At 51.7% G+C, this 9,892-nt stretch overlaps 1 protein-coding gene across 1 annotated transcript; it reads left to right on the top strand.

Annotated features, from left to right (window-relative positions):
* The first annotated feature begins 1,583 nt into the window (after positions 1–1,583).
* On the top strand, positions 1,584–2,475 carry LOC136509574 (RING-H2 finger protein ATL74-like). Its single transcript, XM_066504333.1, has one exon. It carries the CDS (start codon positions 1,646–1,648, stop codon positions 2,252–2,254), a length of 609 nt encoding a protein of 202 aa, XP_066360430.1. The 5' UTR covers positions 1,584–1,645; the 3' UTR covers positions 2,255–2,475.
* Positions 2,476–9,892: the final 7,417 nt, after the last annotated feature.

Raw genomic sequence — 9,892 nt, 5'->3', positions numbered from 1 at the left:
GCCGGGAGGCCTCTTTAGCCCCGGTTGGTCTTACCGACCGGGACTAAAGGTGGACCTTTAGTCCCGGGCGAGAAACCGGGACTAAAGGAGGGGCCCTTTAGTCCCGGATTCGTGTTCCCGGTTGAAAAATCGGGATTGAAGGGGTTTCCCAACCGGGAGTAAAGCCCGTTTCTCTACTAGTGCTCACTGATCGAGCAAGTAGCGATTGCTTGTAACCCGAGCGGGGCAAAGAGGTAGTGTGGATGTCAATTGTGGTGTGTGAGCCTAGGTTTAGTGCCGCAATCTTTGGATCGTTCCAAGTTCACTATCTTTTTGCTGTATTTTGTATCTACTTTTGTCCCTATGCAGCCAATGCAAGTCTCGCACTTTCTTCTACATCTAGGAACAAAATTTGGAAACTCGGATACTCCAACTCCATTGACTTGGATACAGTATGCCAAGTGTGCAAAAAAAAGTTAATTACCTTGGTTTCTTCGCTTTTTTCTTCTACCTGGTTTTGTGCTGGTGCAACCAAGTCGCACCAATTTTTTCTCTCAATCCCACTATGCTTAACCTTGCATTGCTGAAAAACATATTCGATCATATATTTATTCCTTCTACATCTAGGCACCAAATGTGGAACTTAAACTCAGATTCTCCAACTCCATTGACATTTAGCCAAGTCTGCAAAAGAAATTTTAATAATTACCTTGTTTTCTTTTTAAGTATTTGTTTGGCAAAACCCCTAGATTGATATATACCGTGTGGTTTTATGTGGAGTACAAGTGTAGTATATATATGAATGGTTGCTGCTGCATTCCATTATTGTTCTCAAGGAGATGAAGTAAAATCTCTGCCAGCTATTGATGCTTTTCCGTTCTTCTCAGATGTTGCCACTTTTCACTTCTCACGCAACAAATGGAAATTCTCCAGAACATCAACATAAGTCAATAAAGGCCCAAGGTGGTAAAAACACAGAAAAGGCCCACTCTCTCCTCGCGGCCACTACTGCTAGCTCAACAAGTTTTGCCAACTGGCTGCTGCATGACACTATATGTTGCTTAGTACCACACTGCCTATTCACAAGAGCACACAACCCCAGCTTAAATTCGCAGTCCTCAACCTCTCATACTTGCCGAGCTAATTAAGCTTAACCAGTTAATTAAGCTTGCATATCTCTCATGCGCCTAACCTTGCAGAAAACACATTCGACATCGCAATGTATTCATTATACATCTAGACACCAAATTTGGAGACGGTTATTGTTATGAACCGGTTGCATCATGATTCTCAGTCAATTTGCCAGCTAAAATGGACAGCGAGGGTGATATTATTAAGGCATCAACAATGAGCACACGCCTAACGACGTACAGGCCGGAGCCCATTGCTGTCGTCAGCTGTGCCTGCCGACCACACTACCTTAGCATCTCTTACACGTAAGGCACAAGTAAAGCTAATAGCAGCAAGGACTGCGGCGCTTTCACTCTCAAGCCCGATTCCTCCCTGATACGTCGTACGTTCCCTCGTCGCAATCGATTCGATTTCGATCGATCCCATGCCAAAATATACGTATGATCAAACACAATATATATACAATCAATCATCCGTGCAACCACCTCAGGTGCAGTGCAGACTGCAGAGCGATTTCGAGCTTGATCTCGTCGGCATGCGCATGCTCAGCGACAGCAGCCTCGCCGGCGGCGGCGTCGACCAAGGATCCGCGGCACCGGCCACGGCGCCGCCGCCGCTGGACTCGACATTGTCGGGGTTGACCGTGGCGGCGAGCCTGGGCCAGCTGACGCCCGAAGGAAGGATCAGCAGTACCACCACGGGCTTCTTCGACGCGCACACGAGCCTCTTCCTGGCCGCGGTACTCTGCGCGCTCGTCGGCGCCCTCAGTCTCCACCCCCTACTCCGGTGCGCGCTCCACTACTGCGGCCGCCGCGGCGGCCCCCACACCGTGGCCGATCCGCCCGCCGGGCTGAAGAAGAGTGTGCTCAGGAAGATGCCGGTGGCGGTGTACGGCGGGGCCGAGGCCGCGGGCGCCCAGGCAGGCGCCGAGTGCGCCATCTGCCTCGGCGAGTTCGCGGACGGCGACGCCGTGCGCTTGCTCCCCAGGTGCCGCCATGGCTTCCACGTCCGCTGCATCGATACGTGGCTGTCCGCGCACTCGTCCTGCCCGATATGCCGGGACTCGCTCCTCGACGACGAGGGTGCCAGTGCCACTGCCGCCGGCGAGGAGACAACGGCGTGGATGTCTCCTTCGTTCACTTAGCACTGCTGCCATGTTAATTCTTGCATGATAAATTGATAATAAATTAATAATAAAGTGTTCGAGTGCGAAATAGGTACGTGTATAGTCGGCTAGTTGCCTACTACTGCCTGTCGTAGTGCCGTGTGCAGGTTGTAATCTGCTGCTCCTTGCGATCAACCATGATGATACTTTGCTGTACTTTTGCCACTATGTTTTTTGAGATTTCGGTGTTTCTACCCCTATTCCAAACCTCAAAGGTGATTTTACTCCTTTTTTAAGCTTTGCGATTTTACCCTCACTATTTTCAAATGAAGGCGCCGTCTACCCCTGCTTTCTAACACCATTGGTAATGGTTGGATTAAATGGGCAAAATAAAAAAGAAAAGAAAAGGCAGGTAGACCAAAAGACAGCAATGCCCCCAAAAAGGTCTCCTGCCTCTTTCTCAATCTCTCAAAGCGGCACGCAGGGAGGAAAGATTCGCGTCGGGTTTCCCAGCGCGAGCTAGGGTTTGGGCGGCGCGGCTCCCGACGGCAGCCCTCCCGTCCTCGTCGCCCTCCTCCTCCCCCGCCCCTCCCCCCGGCTTGCGCCCATGGCTGCTGGGGCCCGCGCGGTTGGGCCAGCCGTGCTCGCGCTAGGCGCGACACGAGTAGGCCGTGGGGCGCGGCAGCTGCGGTGGCGTAAGCTGGCCAGCCGCGAGGCATGGCAGGTGCGGCGACGCGGGCGCGGCGGCCACGGGGCGGAGCAGCGCGAGGCAGCCAACCACGAGGCGCGTAGGCCGCGGAGCGCGAGCACACCGGCCGTGGAGCGCCTTCCGCGGCTTCACGTGCTACCGGACACTACTACAATAAAACTTAACCGAGGTGTTTGACAAAGGGGCTCGGAGGCGGGCAAGCATTTGAACCGCCTCTGTTAATGCCTCAGATTAACCGAGGCGGTCATTTTTTATTAACCAAGGCGATCACAATCAACCGCCTCGCAAAATCAATTCCTAAAATCTATTAACGGAGGCCCGCCTCCAAAAATACCTCCATTCTTGAAGGCGGGCCTCTTATAAGGTCCACCTCGGTTAATACTCCCAAGGCCCAGAAAAAGCCCATATCCAATCCAACTATTGGGTTTATATATATACCGGAGGGGAGTTAGGGTTCACTCACTTCTCCCTCACTTAGCCGTCTCTCCCTCCCGTCCCGCTCCCGTCCCTAGCCTAGCGCTCCCTCGGTCCCTCCCATCCCCAACCCGACACTCTCCTGTCCCCTCTCTCCGAGCGCCCCCACCCCTCCCCTCCTCGTCGCCCTCCTCCTCCCCCCGCCCCCTCCCCCTTGGCTTGCGCCCGTGGCTGCTGGGGCCTACATGGTTGGCCCAACCACGCTCGTGCTAGGCGCGGCGCGAGTAGGCTGTGGAGGCCACGGCGCGCGGCAGCTGCGGTGGCCTAAGCTGGCCAGGAGCGAGGCACGGTAGCTGCAGTGTCACGGGCGCGGCGGGGCAACGCGAGCAGGCCAAACCGCGAGGCGCGTAGGCCACGGAGCGCGAGCACACCGGCCGTTGAGCGCCTTCCACGGCTTCACGTGCTCCTAGACACTACTACAATAAAACTTAACCGAGGTGTTTGACAAAGGGGCTCGGAGGCGGGCAAGCATTTGAACCACCTCTGTTAATGCCTCGGATTAACTGAGGCGGTCATTTTTTATTAACCAAGGCGATCACAATCAACCGCCTCGCAAAATCGATTTACCGAGGCGGTTAAAAAATAACCGTCTCTTAAAATCTATTAACGTAGGCCTGCCTCCAAAAATACCTCCATTCTCAGAGGCGGGCCTCTTATAAGGTCCACCTCGGTTAATACTCCCAAGGCCCAGAAAAAGCCCATATCCAATCCAACTATTGGGTTTATATATACAGGAGGGGAGTTAGGGTTCACTCACTTCTCCCTCACTTATCCGTCTCTCTCTCCCATCCCCTCCCGTCCCGAGCCCGGCACTCCCTCGGTCCCTCCCATCCCCAACCCGACGCTCTCCCATCCCCTCCCTCAGAGCACCCCCACCCCTCCCCTCCCCTCCCGACGCCCTCCCCATCCTGCTCGTACCCCAGAGGTGGACGGTAGGCTCCGGCGGCGCACACAGCAAACCCTAGGCCGAGATGGGCGCAGGAGGCGCGACGCTCTGGCGGCGGCGTAGGCTCGGCCGCTGCTTCCACGTCTCCCGTCGCTTCCACGAGCTCATGCCCCTCGTCGACTCCATCCTCGTCTGTGTCATCCCTAATGAGCCCACCTCCTAGTCGTCCTCCCCGTCTGCCACACTCTTCTTCGATCGGATCCAGGCAGCGACGAGCATAGGTGACCAGATCCAGGCCTTCACCGCGTGGGGAGTGGCCTCCTCCTCCAGCGCGGCGGTGTGTGACCTCATGTCGGATCCGGTGGAGGGGCACAGTGGTTCTGAAGTAGGCGCCCCAAGCGGTGGATCGGCAAGCGGATCCGATGGTGGGGAAGCCGGATCCATTGGCTGTGAGGCCAGATCCGGCAGCGGCGCTCCTCCTGGTGGCGGATCCGACGAGCGACGGCGGCGGGGACCCATTGATGGGCTTGATGGGCCCGTGGGTGGGCTCGCTGGGCTTGTTCATGGGTTCTCATTTTTTTTGTTTTTTATTTTATTTACCGAGGCGGGCAACCAACCGCCTCCGTTAAGGCCAGATTAACCGTGACCTTTTCATGGAGGCGAATGGGATGCCCGTCTCAGTTAAGTTTTCTGTAGTAGTGGGACCCGGGCGCACGGGTCTGGAGCATGGTGGCAGCAAATCGATTTGGCTGCTCGCGCTCCAGGACCTCGATTCTATCTATTGGATTTCGTTTTGGCTGGACAGGACCTTGATTCCATCTACGAGCTTTCAATTTGAGCAGTGAAGTCTTCGATTTTGGCTCTTCCTCCTCAACTGTGTCGAGTCCAGCATCGTGGCACAAGCTACTTGCATTTCTTGGTCCTGGTAATATTACGTCGGTGTTTGACATTTAATTTGGCATCTAATATGGTACTGTATGATGACATGTTATATGGACGTGGTTATGTGTGATATTAATTTTTGTTTATATGGATTGTTAGTTGAAATGTTGTCGAATTTTTCTAAAAATTATTGAGTTTTGCACCGATTGAATTGTCTAATTATGTATCAAAATTGTCAAATTGCAGATCCGAAAATTAGGTTTCACCCGGAGGTATTCCAAGTATCGTATCAACAGGGAAACGTGTGAGACTAACTACGGTCTAACTTAACTAGGGATAGCAACAAAGTTAGGATAAATAGGAGCGTAGAGAGGATAACTGAGGTTCTCTACTTCTAACTTGGGTAAGCTATGTCTTCTACTATTTAACTAGGAACATTACTAGAAAAAGACACCAGCAGAGGGTGCTTTCCTTCGCAACCACATCCTACGTGCACCTACAGAAGGGAGGTGGACTACAAAGAATCAACGAAGCTATATAGTACAGACTATATAGAACTTATGTCACACACGTGATCTACCACCTTCCAGAATGGAAGGGGCCTCCATGATTAACTCAAGTCTAAGCGTCACGCTTACACTTACGATTAATACTTTAACCTAGAGCGTCTATCGATTAAAGCACTTAAAAGAGAGTCGTGATCCTGATGAACAATATAAACAATTAGTTACTTAAATTAGAAGTTGATTACCAGAGAGATCTCGAAGACAAGCTCAAGTAGAACTTGGATCTGTCAAGGTACAAGCCGTAGAGAGAGCACTAACAGGCCGGCACCTCCTCCAAACTCTTCCCTCACTCTCTATCTCACTATTCTATTTATAAGACTAGATCCTATGGAGGACTAATCTTCTCTTGATTGTTGGCTCTGATCCTAAAGATATGAATTAGGGTTTTAGAGGTCAGCTGAGGGAGGGGGGTAGGGGTTGATATATATAAGCCGAAGCATCCAACGTGAGCTCTTGGATCAAACTGACTTAAAGGACGGCGTAGATGCAACCTAGGAGGTGGTGGAGAACCGACATTGCGACGCGGAGGCTAATATGCACGATTAATTCTGACATGTAGGTCCGCCTTGATGGTTTTCTGGATAAACCCTGCAGAAAATACAGATTCACCAAAACTCGTGGAATTTGTTAGTTTAAACCCCTAGACCTTTGTTGGTGATCACAATTGTGCCCTTATACATGTTTTATTGACGGTTTATAATGGTTGTTAACTACCGTCAACAGGTTCCATGTAAAAAGGAGTTCGGGTTTAAAAAGTTATCTATTTTAGAAGTTTATCCTATAGTTATTTAACTAGATGGAAGTTTATCCTATAGTTATTCAACAGGTTCCATGATTAAATTTCTTAATGCATTTAGTTTATTTACAAATTTTCTAGGAATTTTTCTAAGTTAGGAAAATAGGTTTTTAACACTTTGTGTGCACTAACCGGGTGCACCTAGCAATTTCCATTGCATACCCAGCACTGTGTGTGGTGTGCGTGAGTGTGTGTGTGTATGATAGGTGGGCCACATTACCACGTCAGCACGAGACGGCGTTGGTGGCATTAGGGCCATGGCCCATGTGGCAGAGAGAAGAAGGGAAGGGGGACGGTGATGGATGGGGACGGGTGGTAACGGCGACGCCATTTTGCCCCGGTCCCACCCAACAGAGAGAGAAGGGAGGGGAGGAGGAAGACGGCGGCAGGACGAAGGCCGCTGGTGTCAGGCCGGGACAGGGGAAAGGGGCTCGGGCTCGTCGAAGTGGGCTACGCTGGCGGCGTCGGTCCCTGGGGAAGGTGCCTAAGGGGTGGACGGCGCTCGGGGTGGCTTGCCACGGCCGATGGTGGGGTCAACAGTGACAGCGAGCGCCCGTGGCAGCGGTGATGGGTCGCCGAAGCCAGTGCGGTGGCTGCTAGTGGTGAAGGGGCTCCTATCAATCCTAAACTACCTAACTAGCTACATGTGAGTGTGCGTGGGGGTGTGGGAAGTGCAGTGGAGGTGATACGAGGGCCAGCCGAGCCTCGCCGATGGCTAGCCGGTGGACATGGCGGCTTGGTGATGCTCGGCGCTCGTGGACAGCGCAATACAGAGGCGGGGAAGGGAAAATAGCTACACCAGTAGGTGGAGGAGGCTCTAGAGAAACTTACTTGCTGCTCTAATTGGCCAGGGACGCAGCGAGTGGGGAAGAACAAGAGAGGGGCTCCAATTGCGTTGGCGGAAACCAGATCGGGGGAATTGGACCTAGTGCTCTACTGAGAGGGAGAAGGGGGAAACAGAGGGAGAGATGGTGTGTTCTGGCTTACGACAGAGCTCAGAGCGGTGATGGTTGAGGTGGAGACTCATCTGTCAGGCCCTTTTGTAGGCGGGCAAGGTCGGCGGCAGCGGCGGCGAGATATTTCCTCACCCGCCGGTGGATATTTTCCACCTCGCACTCGTGCTTGAGCTTGGTAATGGTGAGTTGGACGCCTCCGCGTCCGTTCGTATTCCGGCTAGGTCGGCGCCATGATTGGTCACGTCGGTGGGGCTTCCCTTGCCGGCGTTGATGCGCTGTGAGCGCTAAGAGTGAAGGAAAGGGGGAGAGGGGGAGATGGGACTTCTCGGGGCATCGTCAACCGTGCGACTATGCGCTCGTCTTCCCTGGCGTCGAGATGGGCCACGGTGGGGCCGGTACAGCGGCGCAGGCGCATGCTCTACGGGAGGAAGAAGCTGACGGCCGGGTCCCACTTGTTGGCGAGAAGGAGAGGGAGAAGGGGAAGCGAGCTGCTACCGCTGCGGTGCTGGGCCACAGGCCGGCCCACGCGGGAAGGGGAGAAGGGGAAGGGGATGGGCTGCGCTACGGGCCGAAAGGAGAGGGTGATGGAGAAGAGGCCCAGTGGCACTTTTTCTATTTCCCTTCCTCTTTCTATTTTCCTTATTTCCTATTAAGCTATTTGAAATGGTTTGAATTCAAATTTAAATATAACTTTTGAAAATAAAGGTACCACCATATGTTCAACAAGCAATCAAACACTCAAGCACACAAGGTTTCCAAATATTTATTTCCAATGTTGATTTATTTATACTACTACTCAGGTCAACCAAATATATATGTGGGTTTCTATGCAAGGTTTTAAAATTTTCAAATTTTTAGTGATTTTTAAACTAAGTCAAATTTTTAGGGTGTTACAGGTAAAATCACAAAGTTAAAAAAACAAGAGCAAAATTATCATTTCGCTTAAAAACAAGGGTAGAAACGCTTAAGCCCCATGTTTTTTTATAAGTACTTTCTAAAATTCTATATCATGGTGAGAATATCTTTTGTAACATATCAGATAATATAATGGTACTAACATTTATATAGATCAATCAAAATAGTTTTTCTTAAATCAAGGGTCCAAGTTACAAAAACTTTTTTATATTTAGAAACAAAGAATAAATTATGTTTCAAATTTTAAAATAGACACGTACAGCTCTGTACCGCATAAGTCCAGTGTCTTTGTCCGGTTATTTGTTGTTTATTTTCCTTTCATGATCGGAATGGCTAGCGCCCGGACCTCCGGACGGAAAGCGAGTTAGGATGCAGCTCCCGTGTGTTATCCTGCACCGCATCCCACAACTCAAGTCCGCATCCCATCCAGCGTTAGTGCCTCCACGTTCAGATGCCGCACCCGCACCCATCCCGCGCTCTAGCAGTCCATCCCGCGCCCCGCACCCATCCTCAGGCCCCGCGTGGGTCCCAGTCACCTACCCCACTTGCGAATGCATGCTGTGAAGACGTCTGCTGGCCTCAGGCGTGGTGACCCACGGCCGCGCCTCCAGCAGCAGCAGGGTGGCTGCGGCAGATGAAATATTTGCAACATACGTCTGAAACACTTGAAACATACGCTTGAAACATGCGTGTATAGTCATAGCAACATATGCAACATCGAGATCTACTTTTGCATCATCCAAATGTTACAACATGTGCCAGAAACATGTGAAACACTTGAAACATAAGCTTGAAACATGCGTATATAGTCATAGCAACATATGCAACATCGAGATCTACTTTTGCAACATCAACATGAAACTCTTACAACATGAGTCTAAAACATGTGAAACACTTGAAAACATACGCTTAACATGCGTATAGAGCTATTGTAACATACGTAACATCCAGATAAAATACTTGAAACATACGTCTTAAACACCTAAAACACTAGAAACATAGCCTTGCAACATATGCAGCATCCCAGATCTATTTGCAACATTTAAATAAAACACTTGAAACATAAGTCTGAAACGTCGAAAACACTTGAAACACAGCGTCGCCGACGGACACAACCTACCTGGTGGAGAACTCCCCGGTAGCCAGCCTCGGGTCTAGGGGACGTCGAGAGCAACGGTCTAGCGTACACCCTAAGAGCAGCACGTAGGCCTCCCCTTCCTGCTGACGGGCACGTTGGATGGGGGCACAGGGGCAGGCCTCCCCTACCTCTCCTTCTGTGACGGGCGAAGTGGATGGAGGCATGCTGCGGGTCGCGGAGCAACGCGAGATGTGGCTGGGCGCGGTGGCGGAGACGAAGGCGGGCGGGAGGCACGGCGGAGCGCGGTCGCGGAGCAGTCACGGCGTTGTGGCAATGTTTTTTTAAGAAATTACGGTGCCTTAAGGGGAGCGGATAAGAGAGCCGCGTGGACATCGCGGCCCACCAACGAGGCCGT

This window comes from Miscanthus floridulus, chromosome 15 (assembly GCF_019320115.1).
Source record: "Miscanthus floridulus cultivar M001 chromosome 15, ASM1932011v1, whole genome shotgun sequence".
Lineage (NCBI taxonomy): Eukaryota > Viridiplantae > Streptophyta > Magnoliopsida > Poales > Poaceae > Miscanthus > Miscanthus floridulus.
The sequence above is the reverse complement of the archived record's forward strand: the minus strand, read 5'-3'. Positions and strand labels throughout refer to the sequence as shown.